Genomic DNA, 24,285 nt, shown 5'->3' on the forward strand with positions numbered 1-24,285 from the left:
AGTTTTTCAATTAAAAAAAAATACATTCCAAAACTTAACATTATTGGGGGAAAAGAATGCACAAAAATTCCATTGAGTTGTGTGGTGATATCCTTCAAGTGCTGGTTATGGGGAATTCCTGTAAGTGTTACTTTTTTCCCCACTGAGAATCACTTGGAGCAAACTATTTTTTCTTTGGGGACTTATGGTCTGTTCGAAATAGCTTAGGTAAGATTAGGATTAAATGCTCTTATTTTTCAAGTGCATTTTTCTAGATTCTTATACAAAATGAATGTAATAGATGAGTGGACATAAGTTAGTATCTACAATCTGATTTTTTGATCAATATGTCTGTCTTTCAGACATACCATTATTTACAAAACCTAATTATTATAAAAATGTCATATAATTTAAAACTATGAATGGTATATTGTTTATAGTTTTATTTTTCATGGTGGTTTAAGCTATTGTGAGGTTTTTGCTTATTTGTATCTATATGAGACTGAAAACTGTGCTTTTGAGATTTGAGAAGAATTGTGTTAGAATTTTGATAGGGTTTTCACTGAATCAGTATATTACTATATCAATTGACCAATCCTTGAGCATGTGTATTTTTCCATCTTCCAATATCTTTTTCAATAAATATCTCCAATGTCTTAAAGTTTTTATAAAGGTCTTTCACTGTTTTAGTTCAAATTATCCAAAACTATTTTTTGAGGTTTTGTGACAGGCATCATTTCCCTGAATTCTATTTAAGTCTTTTCTCATTTGTATATAGGAAAGTTACTCAGTTTTGTTAGTTAATTTGGCAATCCTTATACTTTGTGAAGGTGTTACTAAGTTGTACAAGTTTCTTCATAGAGTTCTTACAGTCCTTTATATATAAAAACATAGCACCTGCATATAACATTATTTTGATTTGTTCCTTTGCTATGAATCACTGCTAAATCTTCTTCATTTGAGTTCTTGTTCAAGCTAAGATTTCAAGTACTGTATTGAATACTCTTGCATTGTTCACTTTTTTAGTGGAGAAGCTTTGAATTCTCTCCATTTAGTTTGATGTGGGCTATACACTTTCTGCGAATTGCATTTTATAAGTAGAGGTATATTTCTTGTATCCCTAATATCTCCAAGACTTCTATCAAGAAGGGCTATTAATATTGTCAATGGCTTTTCTGCATCTAATAAGATGAACTTCTGGAATTTGAATTTAAGGTTGTACAAGTGGTAGATTACATTTATTGATTTTGAATTTTTCATCTCTCCCTACATGTCTTGACATAAAGCCTATGGTAGATTATCTTTTTGATATGTTCTTGGATATAGGTAGCAAATTTTTCTTTGGGGACTTTTGCAGATAAGTTCATAATGAAATAGGCATGTATTTTACTTACATTTTGGGTGTATATGTGGTTTAGTTATCAAGGTAGCTGTCCTCATGAAAAGAATTTCACAGTGTTCTGCTGTTTTATTTTGTAGAATAATTTGAAGAGTATTCATGCTAATTCAAGAAGCATTATTAAAAAATAGAAGGTACCACCTACTACATTATTCTGCTTGCTATTAAAATTATTTTTAATGTCCTATTGATTTACCCTCAGACTGTTGCATATTTAATATCAGGCCAGCCTGTTCTACAGAGTGAGTTGTAGGATACACTCCAAAGCTACACAAAGAAACTTTGTCTCAAAAAAATAAAATAAAATTAAGTAACTGAGTCACATACTTCCCACGTTTAGTTCAGATGCTAAGATACTTCACAGTCAAACATTTATTCACTGAAAGAAAGAATATGAAATGCCACTTAAGATGACTTTTCCCTGAAGATGAGGAAAATAGTTTTGGAATGTTTTAAATGGAACATAGAAAAATATGAAAAGTGGATGAAAAATTTTGCAGAACTGTGAGGGCAGATATTTTAGATGTCGGAAGTATAACAGGGAAACAAGGAGGTGTATACAAACACATTACTTATTTAATATAATTAAAATACACAGAATAATAAGATTAATTTTGTACTTACAATTGCCGACCTCCAACTCTACTATATACCACAATCTCTGTTCTCTTTCAAGTTGATCTCCTTTATTCATTCATTGCTATTTTTATACATAAATTTGTATATACATATGTTCCTAAAAACAAGGAAAGCATTCCATACAATGTTATAATTCTGTATGGTTTCAGGCATGTCCACTGGTTACTGGACAATCAGTTTATGTGTTTCTCTCTGGAGAAGGCCAACTCTCCCACTCCCTGCTTTCCTAAATGACTAGAGATCTTTGTTTGATGTTGTTGCCTTGTAGCATTTCCTCATCCAATTTTGCATGCCCATTGATATCTTCAATCTACCTCAATTGATTTGAACCAAAATTATAAAAGTTTAAAGTAATCTATGTAGTGTGTCATTCTCTGTCCTACCAGTTCATCCAAGGAAGTGTTCACAGACTATCAGAAAAAAAAATGCAATAAAAATTGGGACAAATGTTTAACTGTTTTGTTGCAAAGACACAAATTAAAAGACATGAATATTAAAACAAGCTAATATTTATTTAAGAATCACAAAAATTCACAGAAAAATAATGTTTATATAAAGTATAATCTCATTGCATAGGTAACCATATGCCAAGAAATTAAATGTGCATCAAAATCTGAACTAGTTTGACATTGGCTGTTTTTGTCACACATTATCTTAACCTACAGTCAAGAAATGTTATTGGTCAATTTACTCTACTAGAAATATTTACCTATTAATAGCAATTAATTCTTAAATAGTATGTTTACAATGATGTATAAATCCTGTTTACAACAAATGTTTGATGACAATAAAGTTCAAATCTGCATACAATGTTTCTACTTCCTAAGAATTGCTTGGCTGTCTAAGTATTGACTAAGATTTGAAAATTAATTGAAGGATGTGAGTCTATGAAATAAATTGGCTAATGCATGAAGATCTGTACAATGAATTAATGTGAGGTATACTAAGAAATTTCATGAAATGTACCCATTACATGCATTTTGTGATGCTTTCTAAGACTTGAATTTGTGTGAAAGGACTTGCCACATTCTTTACATTTGTAAGGTTTGTCACCAGTATGAATTGTTTGATGCTTATAAAGAGTTGAGTTCCTGGCAAAAGACTTGCCACATTCGTTACATCTGTAAGGTTTCTCACCAGTAGGAATTCTTTGATGAGATAGCAGAGTTGAGATCTGGGTAAAGGATTTGCCACATTTTTGACATCTGTAAGGTTTCTCACCAGTATGAATTCTTTGATGAGATAGAAGAGTTGAGATAGTGGCAAACGATTTCTCACATTCTTGACATCTGTATGGTTTCTCACCAGTATGGGTTCTGTGATGAGTCTGAAGAGCTGAGGCGAAGGTAAAGGACTTGCCACATTCTTGACATCCGTAAAGTTTCTCACCAGTATGGATTCTGTGATGAATATGAAGATGTGAAACCCGGGTAAAGGACTTGCCACATTCTTGACATCTGTAGGGTTTCTGATCAGTATGGAGTCTGTGATGAGTGTGAAGAATTGAGACCCGGGTAAAGGACTTTCCACATTCTTGACACCTGTAAGGTTTCTCACCAGTGTGGATTCTGTGATGTCTGTGAAGAACTGAGGCCCAAGTAAAGGTCTTGCCACATTCTTGACACCTGTAAGGTTTCTCACCAGTATGGATTCTGTGATGTCTGTGAAGAGCTGAGGCCCAAGTAAAGGTCTTGCCACATTCTTGACACCTGTGAGGTTTCTCAACAGTATGGATTCTCTGGTGATCTTTAAAATTTGCCTGACAGGTGTATGACTTGCCACAATCTTTACATTTGTATGCCTTCTTTTTGTAATTATTTCTCTTATACATAGTGGGGCATGCATCTCTATTGAAGCACTTTCCACATTCTATACAATTGTTTTGTCTCTCTTCATTTTGATTGTTTATATAATGCCTCCCTTGTTTTTGGTCATGCTGAAACAAAAAGAAGTTTTGTTAAAATCAAAATCATCCTTACAATTATCATGTATGTATTGGCTCTTAGGAAAAACAGACTTCTTCTATGAACTTATATAATAAGAAAAGACATACTGTGATTTGATTTTTGGGAATTTGTCCCTTTAAGAAGAGGATTCTGGAAACCATTCTTCTAAGAGTTCCTAGGAAAGGCTTTAATAACATCATTGAATGTGTAACGTTTCTCATGACTGAAAATTCTTTGATATATTTTCAGTCTCATTTGATTGAGAAAAACTCACATTTATCTCATAAATAGCTTTTAACAAAATGTAATTTTGTTGAGAAAACTCTAGCCAATGTTTAATAGAGTGCATGTCATTCAGTTTTCACGTTTTAAAATATTCTTTGTAGAAAAAAGCATGTTTTAAACTTATTTGTATTTTTACTGAAGAAACTGCTTCTGAAAATGTGAGCGATCTAATGTGAAATCTTTTCAGATAAGGTAGAAATTATTGACCTTTATTTCTAGGACCACCTGGGATGGCTGATGAATAGAGATTATTTCAATCACGACATAATCCATTCTCTTTTCTTTTTCACCAAATATTTAAATCATCCTTAAATGGAAGGTTTAAAAGTCACTACTTACAGCTATTCCTGACACCAACTTGTGGATAAAATCTTGTCTATTCTCCTGTAAAAATAAGTCTTGTGTTTGATGAGAATATAAAACTGGAAGAAAGAAAAATATATAATTATTTGAATTAGTATACTTAGGTGAACGTTTTTCAGATACATAAGTGACACAATTTTGTATATGTGTAGACATATATGCAAGATGGCATATTAGTAAACTTCAAATCATTTATTCTAATGAATTAATCTTCTTAATGTAAATGGATAGAATATCTTTTATAATATATATTAAATACATTATAAAATGGAAGGACTGAATTTATATTAATAAAAGATTTCAAACATAATTTTCAAAATAATAAATGAGATTAGGTGGTTTGAGTGAAATGACCTCATATAATCAGATATCTGAATACATAGTCTAATGTTGGTGGATATTTATGGGTAGGATAAATAGGTATCAACTTACTGGAATACTTATGTCCTTGGACACTGGTTTTGAGAATTTTAAAGCCTTCTAATAACAACAGTGAGCTATCTACTTCCTGTTGTGATTCTAGACAGGACCTCTCACTGCTGCTCTAGCACCTTGCCAACTGCTACCTCTCATTCATCGTCATGGAACTTTCTTCTATATATTGCCTTTATCTTGGAATTTTATCACAGCAATAGATAATAAGTAACTAATACAAAGACTATAACCAAAGTGCAAAAAAATACACTGATAAAATTGCATTATCTTAATGGATTTAACTTATTTCTACAATCCTTTGAAATGAAAAAAAGTGAGTAATATTAAGGAATAAGACAGAATATTAATTAATAAGGAAAGAACAAATGATGAACTGGAAACAGTTACTACTAACTTGTCTACAGACAATCATGTTTACCCCAAGGAAGAGATCCATAAAATTTCAGACATCAAGGAAATTCCCTAGAATTGATCTTTTTCTCTCATAGATACATTTTCTCTTTTTCTTATACAGAGAATAGACACTTTCATAAAATATATTCTGACTATGACTTTTCATCCCCCAAATGCCTTGAGATCATCCCCATCTTTATTTATGTCTACAATTGCCCAATTTCAGTCACTTCTTTGAAAACAAATAAGCATCTAAAGAATAACGATAAAATAGTATAATCAGAATCAAAGAAATCAGATAGGGTCAGAGAAGAATTGGAAATAAAGAAAAAGCACAGTAAGTATTTGTAGAGAGTAAGAAACACATTTGTACCCCCAAAATTGCATAAACAAAGTAAAACAAAACTTTTGAAGGTGTAATGTACATAAATACACTGTAAGGTCAAAAAAACTAAATATATTCCCAAACTTAACATTATGGGGGAAAATAATGTACAAAAATTCCATTGAGTTGTGTGGTGATATCCTTCAAGTGCTGGTTATGGGGAATTCCTCTAATTGTTACTTTTATCCCCACTGAGAATCTCTGGAGAAAACTATTTTTTCTTTGGGGACTTATGGTCTGTTCGAAATAGCTTAGGTAAGATTAGGATTAAATGCTCTTATTTTTCAAGTGCATTTTTCTAGATTCTTATACAAAATGAATGTAATAGATGGATAGACATAAGTTAGTATCTACAATTTGATTTTTTGATCAATATATCTGTGTTTTAGCCATAACATTATTATTATACAAAACCTAATTATTATTAAAAATGTAGTATAATTTAAAAGTCTTGAATGGTATATTGTTTATAGTTTTATTTTTTCATGGTTGTTAAAGCTATTGTGAGGTTTTTGTTTGTATCTATATGAGACTGAAAACCGTGTTTTTGAGATTTGAGAAGAATTGTGTTAGAATTTTTATAGGGTTTTCACTGAATCAGTATATTACGATATCAACTGACCAATCCTTGAGCATGTATATTTTTCCATCTTCCAATATCTTTTTCAATTCATTTCTTTAATGTCTTAAAGATTTTATAAAGGTCTTTCACTGTTGTAGTTCAAATTACCCAAAACTATTTTTTGAGGTTATTGTGAAATGTATCATTTCCCTGAATTCTATTTAAGTCTTTTCTCATTTGTATATAGGAGGGCTAATGATTTTTGTTAGTTTATTTTGCATTCCTATCCTTGGTGAAAGTGTTTCTCAGTTGGACAAGTTTCTTCATAAAGATATTATTTTATACATAAAATCATAGAATCTACATATAACATTCTTTTGATTTGTTCCTTTGCTATTAATCACTTCTAGATCTTCTTCATTTATGTTCTTGTTCAAGCTAAGATTTCAAGTACGGTATCGAGTACAAATAGAGAGTTGAGTACACTTGCATTGTTCCCTTTTTTAGTGGAGAGGTTTTGAAATCTCTCCATTTAGTTTGATTTGGGCTATACATTTTCTGCGAATTGCATCTTTTAAGTAGAGGCATATTTCTTGTACCCCTAATATCTTCAAGACTTCTATCAAGAAGGGCTATTAATATTGTCAAAGGCTTTTCTGCATCTAATAAGGTGAACTTCTGGAATTTGACTTTAAGTTTGTACAAGTGGTAGATTACATTTATTGATTTTGAATTTTTCATCTCTCCCTACATGTCTTTACATAAAGAGTAGGTTTTATGGTAAATTACCTTTTGGATATGTGTTTGGATATAGGTTGCAAATATTTTATGGAGGACTTTTGTATATATGTTCATACTGAAATTGGCATAAATTTCACTTATATTTTGGGTGTATACACGATTTATATATCAAGGTAACTGTCCTCATGAAAAGAATTTAACAGTGTTCTGCTGTTTTTATTTTGCAGAATAATTTGAGGATTATTCATGCTAATTTTGGAGCATGATTAAAGGATAGAAGGTACCACCTACTACCATTATTCTGCCTGCTATTAAAATTATTTTTATTGTCCTATTGATTTACCCACAGACTGTTGCATCTATAAGCCTTCATTCCCAAATATCAGGCAGAATTTGACAACTCAAGGTGGCTGGCAGGTGAACATGGTATATACAACAAGAAAATATTTAATTTTAATGAGTATGTTCATAGCAAACCTATTCCATGGACTGTTCGGAGCTCTTTCAGGACAGAGTGATAATATATAACAAGGCAGGAAATCATGAATGACTATAAGAAAATAGTGCTTTCTGTACACAACATGTCAATTGCCCTTATAAACTCAAGTAATTAGGATAGAATGTATCAGACATGAGCAATCCCAAACCAGATTAAAATCCCTGGGAGACAGTAAGAAGGGGCCTGGAGAGCCATGCCTTGCTGAGAAGCCACTATTATCTTAAAGATGCTTGGAGAAAGGGAATAATGTGGATTTTAAGAATGTGCAACTTCTGATTGTTCAACCATATTGTAGGCCATGCTCAACACCCACAATTTTATGGAAGTTTCAGATTGAACTCTGTGAATGTAAAAAAAAGAAGAGGAAAAAACCAAAGATGTCTGGAGGAAGTGGAACATGGGAAGACTGGAGAGTTGAATTTGGTCAAATGACATTGCAAAGTATTCTTAAATCACTAATAAAAGTATTAAAAGTAAAATACTCTGGATATATAAATTTGTTTCCCCAAACAAATTCCAATACAGATATAAAACACAAATGAAAACAAGTGCATATACAACATTTATGTGGATATTAACATATAAATTTTGATATTCAGAGATTAGTAGGTGATTAAATTAGACTAATAACATATATGACACTAAACAAGTCTTAATTTCTAAAGAATAGTTTGCAGAACTAGAAAAAGTTCCCTTTTTAGTTCTGCAGTATCTGACATAAATAATGAACTCTACAATCTTCTACAAAGAATACAACTATAAGATTTATATTTCCTGATTTTATGTGAGATTACACAACAGAGAAAACCATGTGATTCTGTCATGAGAGCAGACAAACAGACATGAACAGGTACCGAGCAATACTCCTTCAAACACTGTGAAACTTTTCAATGCTAATTTTCATTTCAATATTGCTCATTTCAAGTCCTGGTAGTGTTCAAAGATGTAGCAACAAATCATTTTACTTCTGCTTTATAGATAAATTAATTATTCAAAGGAAATCTTAGGTCATTTTACTTATAAAGTAATTTGGAATAATCATTCAATGTGAATTTTTACATAATTTTAGGTAGAAATATTTGTTCATCTGTTACAGGGATTTGGAGACTTTTGTTCCCTAGATTGCACCCAAAATAACCACATAGAAACACTGCTTGGCCATTAGCTCTAGCCTCCTATTGGCTAACTCTCACATTTTGATTTAACCCATTATTATAAATCTGTGTTTACCACAAGGTCATGGCTTACTGGGAAAGATTTAGCATATCTGACCTCGGGTCTTCATGGTGGCTCTCTCACGCTGACTCTGATTTTCTCCTCCCAGAATTTACCTTCGCCTACCTACGTTCTGCCCTATCAGGCCAAGCAGGTTTTTTATTAATTAACCAATGAAAACATAATTGTTCTCCTACACCATGCATCCCCCTTCAGGGCAGAATTTCTCCATGCCCCAGGTTTCCCACGTGTGCCAATGCTTCATTATGATTACCTTGTTCATTGCCTTCTGCCTCTCGAATGTTCACATTCCAGGGCTCTTTGCTTTGCTCAAGAAAGCTGATCAGGTCTGGTTTTGACACTGAAAGACCTGCATATTGGAAGAGACCTATGACCATAACTTGGGATAAAATAAAACACATGGATTTCTCATAAAACACCATGCTGATTATATAAGATGGCCTATAATTTAAAATTCCAAATATGATTTTCTTATTGCTATCTTCAAATATTTTAACACACTCAAAAGCATTTCTGTTAATATGGTATACCTTGAGTTTCATTGTAAATTACTACTGGATCAAATTCAAACACATTATGAATCATTAAGATGCAAATCAATATATAATCTATGATGTATCTGAAAACTAAAATGTATTATGAAAGTTTGAATGATAAATATCATCTCCAGGAGTCAGGAATATATTGACAAGATAAATTTACACAAAACATTTTGATTTACATAATGAACTCCAAGATTTTTATTAAATTGGCAAATAAATGTGAGGCAGACAATTCAGACATAGATGTAAAACATCCTTGTAGGATACAAATATGATAAAGAAGGAATCAGGAAAGAAAAATGTCTCACCCACAGAGACCATGTTACTGTAGTTCTCCAACATGACTTCCCTGTACAAAGCCCTTTGTGCAAAGTCGAGGCTGTCCCACTCATCTGGAGAGAAATCAATTGCCACATCCTGGAATGTCAAGATTCCCTGTCATGAAAGGAAAGAGTTTATCAAATGCCCACGTAAATATTTCTTTACTTAGACTAAGGATACAAGAGTTCATCCCAAAATTTGATGTGTTCTTGCTTAGCATTATTCTAAAAGGCATACTCCAAAAACAGTCTATACTAAAAACTGTGTGCTGGAAGTATTAAAACCAAGTAGGAAAAGTTAACCTTCAGAACTATGGGCCTAAATGGGGTATGAGAATGGGAGCCAGATTATCTTCATGTGAAGTTCCAGACTTCACCTGTGCCCTTAATTATCTATCCTCATGGCAAATTTTCTTTAGAACCCATAGGCTGAATAAACATGAGCTGTAAGCTGCAACCATGCGGGCATACACTGCTGTCAAATAAAAATATGTCAAACATAAGATGTGTAGCAAAGGCAGAATTTCCATATCCAAGAAAGAAGCAGAAATTTTTACTGCATATGATTCCAATGACATCAGTGGGAAGGCCATGGAACGGCTGACACCTTTGTATGGCGAGGTATAAAGAGACTAATTTCTACGTCCTGAATCAGTGCTGGGAATCTGTGGGCAGATTTATAAAGGACAAGTAAAGGATGTAGATTGTGTAGCTGATGCATGGCTTGGATCAGCTGACATTCAAAACTGACTTTTCCCTACAGGTTCCCATCACTGCTTCAAGAACATAAGATCCGTATGAACTAAAGTACAATAAGTTACTCAGCAAAATTTCTAAAGAATCAATAAAAACACCAGCAAAATATGACTAAACATTTTTTTGATCAGCAATCCCATAAATTTGGTATTCTAGATTAGATATAATATTACAAACAGCACCTTGCCTTTCATCAATTTTTTTCTACATGAATCATCATGGAGAATATAGGATAAAAAGGACAAACCACCAAGAACATGTCCTAATGGACAGTATAATTATATTCTTCATCAAACATTTCTGTGTTGTCTTTTTCCTATTCTAATTCTTTAACATATTCATGATCACTTAACTACACCTTAAATATTTTTATGTTATTTACTGTTTTATTTTTTAATTGTGCTTTATGATTTTTTTCTGTATGTTTCTGTAGTACACTATTTTCTTCCATTGTTCTAGTCACATCCTGGGCAGATTACTGCTGAATTGAAGACACCACAAATGCAAGCCCAGACTACTAAAGCCAGTAAAGTTTTAAATCACCATTGACAAACAAGATAATCCATGCGAAATCAGATTTAAACAATACCTATCCACAAATCCAGCACTACACAAGTACAAGAGGAATACTCTGACGAAACAAAGCTACCTGCACACATACAAATACATACAACATCATATAACCTCACACCAGAAAACCAAAAGAAGGGAAACACACACTTTCATCAAAAACTAACAGGAATTAACAAACACTGGTCAGTATTATCTCTTAATATCAGTGAACTCAATTCCCCTATGGAAAGTCACAGGCTAAGAAAATGATTATGACAGCATGATCCAGCCTACTGCTGTATACAAGAAACACACTTCAACTTCAAAGACATATATTAAATCAGAGTAAATGGTTGGGAAAAGATTTTCCAATCAAATGAACCTAAAGAAAAAGTGGGTGTAGCTCTTTTATTATCTAACAAAATAGACCTCAAACTAAAATTAATCAAAAGAGATGGAGAAAAACACCTTATACTCATAACAGGACCCATCCATTAAGGTGAAGTCTCACTCCTGAACAATAATGCCCCAAATACAAGAACACCCACATATGTAGAAGAAACATTACTAAAGGTTAAATTGTAAATCAAACCCCACACACTAATAATTAAGGACTTAAACACCCCATTCTCCCCAATGAACAGGTAAAGTAGACACACCTAAAAGAGAAATAAGAAGACTAACAGATTAATGAATCAAATGTAATTTACAGATACCTACAGATCATTCCACCCAAACACGAAAGAATATACCTTCTTCTCAACACCTCACAGAACCCTCGCTAAAATTGATCACATACTTGGTAGCAAAGAAAATCTCAACAGATACAAAAAATCGAGTAAAACCCTGGATCTTATTGGACTGTGGTTTAAGATTAGAATTCAACAGTAACACTAATTTCTGAAAACCCACTACACATGGAAAACAAACAGTGCTCTACTGAACCACCCCTGGGTCTCGGGAAGCTATAAAGAAAGAAATCAAAGACTTCCTAGAATTCAACAAAAATGAAGGCATAGTGTACCAAAACCTACCGGACACTATGAATGCAGTGCTAAAAGTTCATAGCATTAAGTGCCCACAGAAAGAATGTGAGGAAAGCTCACGCATATTTAAGAGCTCTACGATAAAAAGAAGCAGTCTCATGCAGGAGCAGTAGAAACCAGGAAATAATCAAAAAGAAGGCTGAAATCAACAAAATAGAGACAAAGAAAACAATACAGAGAATCAATGAAACAAAGAGCTGTTTCTTTGAGAAAATCAACAATACAGACAAACCTTTATCCAAACTAATCAAAAGGCAGAAATAGAATATCCAGATTAAGAACATAAGAAATGAAAAGTGGTTCTCAGAAGCCCTCATTGTCCACCATATTCAGAGAGCCCGGTTTTATCCCATGCTTATTCAATCCCAGTCCAACTGGCCTTGGTGAGCTCCTAATAGATCAGCCCCACTGTCTCAGTGGGTGGGTGCCCCCCTCGCGGTCTTGACTTCCTTGATCATGATCTCCCTCCTTCTGTTTCTCATTTGGACCTTGGGAGCCCAGTCCATTGCTCCAATGTGGATCTCTGTCTCTATCTCCATGCATCGCCAAATGAAGGTTCTATGGTTATATGCAAGATATTCATTAGTATATTTATAGGATCGGTCCATTTCAGGCTCTCTCTCCTCAGCTGCCCAAGGACGTAGTTGGGTACATCTCTCTGGACCCCTGGGAACCCCTCTAGAGTCAAGGCTCTTGCCAACTCTAAAATGGCTCCTCTTTGGCCCTACTGCATGTACTGGCTTTGTGGGAGCCTAGCCTGTTTGGATGCTCACCTTCCTAGACCTGGATGGAGGGGGGAGGACCTTGGAATGCCCACAGGGAAGGGAACCCTGACTGTTCTTTGTACTGGAGAGGGAAGGGGAGGGAATGGGGCGTGGGGATTGTGGGTAGGGGAGGGAAAAGGGAGGCATGGAGGTGGTGGAAATTATTAATAAAAAATAAAAAAAGAAATGAAAAGTGGGATATAACAACAGAGAGTGAGGAAATCCACAGAATCATTAGGTTATACTACAAAAGCGTATACTCCACAAAATTGATGGACAATTTTTGATAGATACCATATACCAAATTTAAAACAAGACCAGGTTGACAATTAAAATAGATGTACAAACTGCAAGGAAGTAGCAGGTGTTATCACAAACCTCTTAACCAAAAAATCCCGGAGCTGAATGGTTTCTGTGCAGAATTCTACAAGAATTTTAAAGAAGAGCTAATACCTATAATCCTCAAAGTGTTCAACATAATACAAACAGAAGGAAAACTGTCAAATTCTTTTTTGAGGCCCAGTTACCTTGATACCAAAACCACACAAAGACATACCAAGAAAGAGAATTACAGACAAATCTCACCCATGAACATTGATCCAAACATACTCAATAAATAACTGCGCACTCCTTTATTTCCAACTCTCAGGAGGCAGAGGCAGATGGATCTCTCTGAGTTCGAGGCCAGCCTGGTCTAAAAGAGCTAGTTCCAGGACAGGATACAGAAGCTACAGAGAGACCCTGCATCAAAAAATCAAAAAGCAAAAACAAAAACAATAAAAAACAAAAAAAAACACCCAACCCCTCCTAAAAAACCTGGAAACCTGAACCCACGAAAACATCAATAAAAATCATCCACCATGATCAAGTCAGTTTCATCGCATGATTCACGGATTGTTCAAGATACAAAAATCCATCAATGAAACCCACCACAAAATTAATGAAAGATTATTAATTGAGGATTATCTCATCAGATGCTGTAAAAAGCATTTGAAACCCCTTTATGATAAAGGTCTTGAGAGAACTGCGATACAAGGACCATATCTAACCATAATAAAAGCAGTACACGGTAAGACAACAGCCAACATCAAATTAAATGGAAAGAAAGGCAAGGGGATTATACCAAAATTAGAGACAAGACAAGGCTCTCCACTCTTTCCATATCTATTCAACATAGTTCTTAATGTTCTAGCTAGAGTGATCAGAAAACAAAAGGATATCAAGAGGATATAAATTGGAAAGAAAGAAGTCAAACTTTTGTTATTTGCATATTATATGACAGTATACATACATGACCCCCAAAAATCTACTAGGGAACTTCTACATATTAACAACAACAACAACAACAACAACAACAATAATAATAATATTGAAGGATTCAAGATCAACTAAAAATAATTAGTAGCCCTCCTATATACAAATAATAAAGAAGCTGAGAAATAAATCAGAGAAACATCACCCTTCACAAAACCACAAATAGCATAAAATATCTTGTGGGTAACACTAACCAAACAAGGGAAAGTCCTGTTTGACAAGAACTTTAAATCTTTGTAAAAAGAAATTGGATAAGACACCAGAAAATGGAGAGATCTCCCATGCTCTTGTATAGGTAGGATCAACATAATAAAAATTGCAATACTACCAAAAGCAATCTTTTGATTCAATGCAATCTTCATCAAAACCTCAAAAGAAATCTTCACAGACCTTGAAAGAACAATAATCAACTTCATATGAAAAAAAAACCAGGGATAGCCATAACAATCCTGTACAATAAAGAACTTCTAGAGACATCAACATCCCTGACATCCAGCTATATTACAGAACTACAATAATGTAATGGTCTGGTATTGGTATTAATCAGACTGACCAATGGAATAGAATTGAAGATCTGTATATTAATCGGCACACCTACAAATACCTATTTTTTAACAAAGAAGTTAAAATTATACAATGGAAAAAAGAAAGATTCTACAACAATCCATGCTGGCATAACTGGATGTCAACATGTAGAAGAATGAAAATAGATTCACATCTATCCTTAAGCACAAAACTCAAGTCCCAATGGTTTAGAGGCCTCATTATAAATCATACCACACTGAACCTGATAGAAGAGAGAGTGGGAAGCAGCTTTTAATCCAAGGGCACAGGAGACGACTTCCTAAATGTAATAACCCCAGCAGCACAATACTGAGAGAAACAGTAAATAAATGGGACTTCCTAAAACTGAGAAGCTTCTGTAAATCAAAAATCACAGTCAATAAGATAAAAAAGCAGCCTAGAAATTGGGAAAATATCTTCACCAACCCCACATCAGACAGACGACTCTGATTTCCAAAATGTATACAGAACTCAAGCAAATTGACATCAAAATGCTAAATAATACAATTAAAAAATGGGGTACAGATCTAAACAGAGAATTTAAATAGAAGAATCCCATATGGCCAAAAGACAGTTAGAGGGATGGTCAACACCCTTAGCCATCAGGGAAATGCAATGAAAATGACTCTGAGATTCCATCTTACACCTGTCAGTATGTGTAAGACCCAAAACACCCTTTCAGGCCTATGCAGGAGAGCATGCGAAGTAAGAGGAACAGTCTTCCATTGTGGGAGGGAATGAAACTTTTACAACCACCCTGGAAATCAGTATGGAAATTTCAAAGAAAATTGGGATTCAACCTACCTTAGAACCCAGCAATACCACTCTTCGGCATATGTCCAAATAATGCTCAATCATACTACATGGACATTTGTTCAACTATGTTCATATCTTCATAGAAGCCTTAATCGTAATAGCCAGACCTAGAAACAACCTAGGTGTCCCTCAACCTAAGATTGGACAAAGAAAATGTGATACATTTGCACAATGGAGTACCACTCAGCCATAAAAGACATTGGCATCTTGGAATTTGCATGCAAATGGATAAAACTAAAAAAAACAATCCTGATTGAGGTAACCCATACCCAGAAAGATGAGTATGGTATGCATTCACACATAAGGGGATTTTAGCTGTAACCAAATCCTATAGTCCATGACCCTAGAGAAGCCAAGTAACAAATAGAATCCTAAGAGAAATAGATTAGATCTCCTGAGAAAACTGGGAGCATGTAGGTGGGAGGAGAAGGGAGGTTAGAAGGGGAGGAGGAGGTGAGAAATGAATGGTGGAAGGGACCTAGAGGTAAATGGATAGTTGAGACTGGGAAAAGACAGTGACAGAGAACAAGGAAGGAGATAGCTTAATTGTGGGAGCCTTTAGGGGCTAGCAAGAAAACTGCCACTAAAGAAATTCCCAGGAATCCACTAGGATGACCCCATCTAAGACCCTCTCCAATAGTGGAGATAGTGTCAGAATTGGTCTTGCCCTCTAATGTGATTGATGACTATCACAAATGTCACCATAGAACCTTTGTCGAGCAACTGATGGAGGGAGAGGCACAGATCTGCTGTGGAGCACTGGGCTGATCTTCCAAAGTCCAGTTGAAGAGAGAGAAGAGTGAGGATATGAGCAAAGAGGTCAAGACCATGATGGGCATACCTGCTGAAACAGCTTGCCTGAGCTGAAAGAAGCTCAGCAACTCTGGTCAGATAGGAAAGGAACCAGCAGAGGACTGAGTTAGGACTTCTGAATGTGGGTGACATTTGTATCTTTGAGGCTAACTGGGGGGCCACTGGCGGGTGTCCAGGATTTAGCCTTACTGCTTCTAATGACTTTTTGAACCCATTCTCTTAGGATGGATACCTTGTTCATCCTAGATGTAGTGTGAAGGACTTGGTCCTTTCTCAAAGCAATATACCTTACCCTCTGTGAGGAGTTGATGAAGTGGAGAACAGGAGGTAAACTGGAAGGAAGAGGAAGAGGGGAGGCAGGGAAACTGGGTTTGGCACATGAAATGAATAAAGATAGTTTATAATAAAAATTTAAAAATAGGAGGAAGCTAGTGTGTAAGACCCAACAATGATGTAGAATACCAATACCCCCACAGCCTTCCACACCTCACCTGGATTGAAGGACATATGGACTAGCAGAAAAAGAGGCAGTATACACAGGGTATGTAGTTATGCACCTGATTTGGTACTAGGAATTAAGTAAGAATTGGACTCATGCACAGATCCCTAACCCAGAATCTATCTCTGAATCATAACCATTTGCAAATGAAAATTTATTTTTTCAAGGAATTGTCACTAGGATAAGAACTACTCCCAAAAGTATGCTGCAAGCCAAACCTCAAAAACTTCAACAGCGAGCTTGGCAGTGGTGGTACACACCTTTAATCCCAGCACTCAGGAGACAGAGGCAGGTAGATCTCTGTGAGTTTGAGGCCAGCCTGGTCTACAAGAGCTAGTTCCAGGACAGGCTCCAAAGCTACAGAGAAACCCTGTCTTGAAAAAATACCACCCCCCCAGAAATTTAACAGCATCTTAAGATTCCTTGTCTCATAATGTTATGTCAGAACTTTACATCCTCTCTTTCTTTTATATCTTATCTTATTTATACATTTTCCAGTTTGAGTGTTTTGGGGGATTCTGTTTCTTTTGGCTTTTCTTGGGCTATTTGTCTTCTAATTGTTTTTTTCTATTTTTCTGTGGTAGTTTTGTTTTATCTTACTACATCACAGTATATATTTTAAATATTATTATCACTTAGAAATAAGTTTTTTCTGGTGAGAGAAAGAAAGGGGTTGAAAATTGATGGAAAATGATGGGGAAGAATTGGTCATAGTAGAGTTGAAACAAATACAACTAGGAAATCATTTAAGGAAAACTGTTTTCAGTAGAAGGATAAGTTTAAAAAAACATATAAATTGACCGCTATTTTTTAAATATTCATATAAAAACTACTGTGTTCATTGGGAAAATGTGTGGCGATCCCATGCTAGGTAGTTTCCAATGCAAAAAATCAAATATAAATAATTAGAGAGAAGTTCATTTTCTACAAAAGATGTGATAGTTTATGTTCATCACTTGGCAATGCTTCAAAAATAATTTATTACTGATAATATGAATTCAACATATCCTGACTACAGAATCAAACACTGTATATGAATCCAGGAACAAAACAACCAAACTAATGATCTCTGAAGTGGTAGACAGTGTTACAGAGAACCTAACACAGGTGAATGAAGTCAACATCAATACATTAAGGAAAGCTTTTCACACACAATACATTGATGACGGCTTTTCACACAAGAGTCACATCATTATTGCTGGGATAGTGATTGCCCAAGGAATACAGCATAGAAACTCTAGTGTGAATACAACAGCATCAATTTTATGCCACGCATAAGCTACGTGTTTCTGCCATATTCCAGATTCTTAAGTGAATTCCATATATATGTAGTTTTGTTTTCCACAAGACTATGCCATTCCTAAGTCTACGTTTTCATAACTGAAAAAGTTATGCTAGGCTACACATTTCATGTGAACGAGCATGCATTTTTCATAAACCAGTAAACCAAGAGAGCCCCGTGCAGAAATCAATCCATATATTTGCGTTTTCTATTGTTATATGAGGATGTGAGTTGGTCTCTGGAAGAATTGGGCACCAGGAAACTACAATATTCCTCTGTCACAATGGAATCCCCAATGATAAGCATTATCACTTCATTGACGATCTATGTCTTCAAAAAACAAACAGACAAGAACAAAAAGTGGGAATTTGACCCTGTGTAAATAGTATATATTTAAAGACTCAATTATAACTGTCATAATTTAGCACAGACATGCAAATGTTAATAGAAATAAACTCCTTAGGGAAGACTATGAGAAGCAGAGAAAATGTGCAGCATAAATATATCAACTTTGTAGAAGAAATTGAGCATAGCTGCTGTGCAGAGACATACTTACTGTAGAACCATCCATCTCTTCTGAGCTTCTGTTCCTGGATTCTCTTTAGAGGATTTGCTTTTTAAACAGTATCACTAAATACCATTCACCTACTACACGCACACTCACCATCTGCAGAGCCCCAGGAATCAGGAACTATTTACTCCTGGCTTGGTTAAACAGATACTCATGAAAACAAGAGAGATTTAAATGCTGAGTTTTTCCCTTGCTGAGTTCAAGAGGTCTGCCCAGCAGTGAGATCTCTGGCTGCACTGGCCTGTTGTACTCAATCAAAGCAAAGCAGCAGTGGGGAAAGGAAAGCTGAACTCAAAATCTTATGGAGATCAAAATCTTATGAAGCTTATCATACCTCTACCTTGGTTTCACTGGGAAGATTCACAAAGATGTTGGGGCTGCTAATTAGATTGACAAATAGAAGCTGTGGAATGAAGCACAAGTGAAAGCAATTTTATTTCCACATGCAGTTGTTTGTGACTTTGAAATTTTGAGAGAACTGCAAGTATTTTCAGATTTTTTTAAAGGAAGCAGTAGAGTTCAAAATGCTTCAACACGAGACATTGTTCATTAATCATGTAGAATATTAACACAGGATGTTATGGTAGATTCTTACGGACTCATATATTCTGATATGAAAAGCAAATACTGAGATTTTTATAATGCCCATGAGGACCTACTGTTAGGAGCCCTCTTTTTCCTTAAACACGAGTAACAAACCGCTGTTTGTGAAGGATGTGGGGATAGGTAAAGAAGGACGCCTAGTGAGTAAGAATGGAACCTTTGAAGTTCGGGTTTCACTCTCCTTACTCATTTCACTGTCACAAGGAGACAGTAGACTCCATTAGAACCTGATGTAGCACAGAGAGACCATGTACACGCACAACACAACCACACAATATGGTTTGAAAAACAATTCTGTTCCTTGTGCCTGATTCTTGCTGTCCTTTGTACAGAGTTTTATTTGTCTCTCCTCTCTGACCATTTAGAAATGCTTTACACTGATGCTGAACTATTTTGCCAAACACATTTGGTCTTTCTGACAAATTGACAGTTTCTACTATTTGAATAATTTAGTCATGTCTTCCAGTGTAATAAGTGTAATAGATTTATTTATCATTTTTTTCCCGAAAGCTTTACTATCAGTTGCTTCTTCTCTTACTCAGAAGCAGCTGAATGTTTATAAACACGTGTTTCTAGATGTTTGACACAGTAAATATCTCTCTTCACTGTTTGTGATCTCAAGCTAATCTAATGTGTACTATTAAAAGGAATGAAGGACATTCACCTTTGAGAGTTTATTCATGAGAAAATATTTTGTAAGCATGGTAAAAATGAATAAATTGTTAAATTAAATTTATTAAAGTACTGTAAAAATCCTACATGATACTTAAAAACACTTCCTTCCATATTATGTGCTTTCAAGATAGTTATTTGAGATATAATAATCATGGATTTGTGTATAAAAATCATTGTTTAATAAACACTTCTAGGGAATAACATTATAAGTTCTCTCAGGAAACACATAGGCCAAATCTTTAAAGTTGAGAATTGTTTTTAAATGTTAAATAAATCTCATCTAATTCATATTTTTGGATATATGACACACCATAACATAACATAAGTTTATTCCAAATGACACAATTAAGTTCATGGACTCATGATTTTTAGTTCACTTTTGGAGAAGGTAAATTATTTTCATTTTTTAAAGCTAGCCGAGTGATTTGAGACAGACTGAACATAACTGAAGGTGTTTAACTGTTATATATTAAGAACACATTAGTTTCTTTGGTCTATGACTTTTGACTCCTAAAGATATACTAAAATTGAAAAAAAGCACACAAAGGAGAAGAACTACTGTGGGAAATCCCATCCAAATTAACACTCACCACTCCCGCATGTAGTCAACACATTTGAAATGAGAAAAAAGGAAAAATATAGGTGCTGAGGATTTCCATCCAGATGGGTGAGGGAGTACAGGGCCCCTTCAACTCCTACTGCAGGGGCTTCTTTGTTCCACATGACCCTGCCCTCCCCCCAAGTTTGTGCTTTTGTCTTTGGGGGTCGTTGGACTACCAGGAGTCCCTGTTCCTCTAATGAGGAGATCCATCCAGACTGGCCCTTGGCCCAGGAACAGTTCCTACTCCTGCACTGAGGAGATCCACCCAGAGAGTCAGTCATAGCAAAGATTGGAACAAGACACCAAGACTCTCCTGGCTGCATTTGAAGGAAGAGATGGGCATTGCCAATGCCTGAAAGGCAACATGACATCACCAGAATCCAGGGATCATGCAACAAGAAGAATTGAACACCCTACTCAAGAAGAAGTAGACGAAATCGACTTTATTATGAAAATAATTGATCAGGCGATTGAAAGGAGACAGAGACAGAGACCCGCATAGGAGCACCGGATTGAAATCTCAAGGTCCAAAGTGATCTGGTGATGTATCTCATTGTTAGAATGCATAACAAATATGAGCAAAGCCCGGGGATTATTGTCATTTTAAAAATTAGATCAAATAACCAAGGGAGACCTGCTATTTTCTGAAGAAAAATTAAGGAGGACTGGACCAGGGAGAGGGGGAGCAGGCAGTGAAGACCTGAGAGGACGGAAGGAACAGGAACTGATGTTGAGATGTAATATATGAGAAAAGATAAAAAGGATGACAAAGAGAACCACTCTTTTGTCATTTATACAGGGATATCCTCTTTCAAAGCTGCACCTAACCATTGATATTACAAGATGCTTTCCCCAGAAAGACTTGTGAATGGTCACAGAAATCAACAATTGGATAGGATGTTAGTGAGCTGCTGAATGTGTGGGTAAATGATCGTGTGTGTGTGTGTGTGTGTGTGTGTGTGTGTGTGTGTGTATTATTACAGATGATGTACAGCCTGCCCACACTGCTTCAGCCTACCTGCTTCTCCTCTGCACATAGCTCATATATCTTCTCATTGGCCTCATCATTGAGATTCTTCACCTTCTCACAGAACTCTTGCAGTGAAATCTGCTCCCTCCATAGCTTTCGGTTCTCTTCTCTCAACATGCTCACTTTTTGCTTCAACTGAGTTTGCTCACTCAGCAGCTGCTTTTGGAGGATGCTGAACCATCACAAAATACATTGTGAGTCCAATCCATCCTACATCTACAACTCCCATATCATCCACGCAAGGTCCTTGTTCCAGGCAGCCCCAGACTAGAGCCCCCAGTAACCATGTCAGCATAATATAGTAGCTGGCAAAAGCCAGAGAAGAGCCAAATTGCAGAAAGACTCAGGCTACTTCTGAAATCCCTGACAGTAAAAAGATCCATGTACTTCTGAGAGCAGGGTTTGCCTCCAACCACATGTACTTAACTGTTCATGGTTGGGAAAACATTATGAGGTTGAGAGGTAGAAGGCAAATATTCTCTATGGGAGGACAAAAGACCCAAGAGAAATATATTCCATCTATGGGTCCCGTTGGATCACCTCTTAAAACCCTCCCAGGGCTCCCACAGACCCACAGATGGTTGACACCCACATCATGGTGCGGATAGATTTTCTATCTAGAGGGTCCTTTGGCTGGCAGGACAATGCTGGGATGGGCTCACAGATATGTCACTCTTAGCAGAACTGGTCTAAGAGGCCCAACTCAAGAGCATGAGACAGGCTAGAAAGAAGGTCCTCACCTTGGTTCAAAGATAAAAACATGGCAAAAACAGTCACTCCCAATGAATAGGGATCCCAGTGAAGTCACGCACTTCCCTGTAGGAGACAGTTTCCTCAGTCAGCTCCTTGCACTTATATAAGGCGTCTCTATTCTTGGGGAATTTCTGCAGGTCCAGCATCACTTTCTTATGCTCCATAGTCACCATCTCCAGCTCAAAATTCAGCCTGTGGTATGGTATGGCCCAGGAGCAAAGAACAGACTAGAGTCCTCAGTACCCATGCCAGCATCATATAGAAGTCTGTGCCTCCTGCTGGTCTTTGCCACTCAAAATAAAAGTAAGGAACTTCGAGAACAGAAGCTGTAGGATTGACAAGTCCTGGCTTTCTGCCAAACTAACCATCACCAATCCTTGACCATGTGTTTGCACTTTATTAACCCAGAAGCAGCATAGAACCATCTTTTCCAAAGTTCCCAGCTACTAAACCCCATTTCTAGAGGTCCAGCTCAAGCCCCAATCCCCTTTTTAAAAGTCAGACCTCTCTGCCAACTGGTGTGCTCAAATCAATCTTACCAACGTGTCTTCTGGTGAACCCTATAAGTACTTAATGAGTCCCCCAAAACAAAACACTGATGATTTCACAAAAGAGGTCAACGACTCTCCAGGATGCAATAGAATGTGCAGAGAATGGACTGTTAGAGTCACGGCCAACTACCATCACTTATTTCATAACTGTCTCTTCCCAAAATCACCAAAAGCCAAGCTGGTTTTTCCAGGTGCCTTCCCTGAGACACAGGGGAAGGCCTTCAGCATCTCTTTCTTCCAATCCAGAGATTTCTTTGATTAGTTAAACTCTCATTAATTCTAATTTAATACTTCACCATGTGTAGAGGTCAAGACTCATTTTCCAAACATTCCCAAGGAATGGCTCTTCCCCTCCGAAGATCTCTAATTAATAAGATGAGAAGTGAAAGATACTGAGACATTAGCTCATGTTGATGTTGAAGGAAGTTCAGTTCCATGAAGTGAATGAGTACCTCAGGAAAGATCCACAGGGCTGTTACAATGCATGGGGGTGATGGGGATTGTGGGTGTCCCGTCACACCAAGATAAGTCACATGGGTAATAATGAACAATTCTCCCAAACATCAGCAGAATACATTCCATTAATCGTGACGTTAGCAAAGGTGACATCACCTAGTGACAGGACAGTCTGGAGACACCTGGACAGCGCATCCACAGAGGTGAGCCCTCACACACCAAGAACAGACACTTGCAGAGAGTATGATGGCCCATTCCTACACTCAAATGAAAGATGATGGGCGATTGAGAAGCAGGACTCAGAAGCCTTAGCAATACTTGATGGCTCCTGCCCTGCAGGATACTCTGAGGTAAAATGTGAGATCCTCCAGCTTTGGCCAGGGGACTTTACTCTCCCTGTTATTAGTGACCCACAACCAAAAGAAATCCAGTGTGCTGAAGTACAGTTCTGTAACTGAGATCTCATTAATCTCTCTCTCTTTCCTTTCCACTCAGAGTCAAAGCAGAGGGCCCCTAGCACAGCAGCTGCAGCATTGACCATTACAGGCTCTCTGCCAAACTAACCTTCAGAAACCCTAGACTCCAGGTCTACTCTTTAGAAATGAAGAGAAGCAGGATAGATCCATTACCTCCCCAAAGTTCTAAGATCCAGTGTCCCACCATGTAAAACCAAGTTGAAGCCTTCCATCATCAAGTAGTTCCCCACTCCCTATTCAGGACTCACTGTGTTTTGCCCAAAACCATTTATTTCTTGATGTGTGATGCTGAGATTGAAGGCCAGCTTTTTTCTGCCTCCCTCTAGTCTCGTGATGCTCTCCTTTATGTCTCTCAAGAAGCCTGCTCAGTCTTGCCAACATGGCTATGACCAAAACCTGTAAGCAATGAACAGATGCCCCAGCGGCAGATGGTGTTGCC

General features: G+C 36.3%; 1 protein-coding gene across 1 annotated transcript in view; it reads right to left on the reverse strand.

The window, feature by feature from the left end:
* Positions 1 to 2,859: 2,859 nt before the first annotated feature.
* The window catches only part of LOC142849824 (uncharacterized), a 33,573-nt gene continuing 12,147 nt past the window's right edge, over positions 2,860 to 24,285 (reverse strand). The window contains exon 6 of the mRNA XM_075972549.1: positions 2,860 to 3,802. Within this exon, the coding sequence (XP_075828664.1) occupies positions 2,961 to 3,802 (842 nt within the window). The 3' untranslated portion in view covers positions 2,860 to 2,960. The remainder of the gene's footprint in view (positions 3,803 to 24,285) is intronic.

This window comes from Microtus pennsylvanicus, chromosome 1, assembly GCF_037038515.1.
Source record: "Microtus pennsylvanicus isolate mMicPen1 chromosome 1, mMicPen1.hap1, whole genome shotgun sequence".
Lineage (NCBI taxonomy): Eukaryota > Metazoa > Chordata > Mammalia > Rodentia > Cricetidae > Microtus > Microtus pennsylvanicus.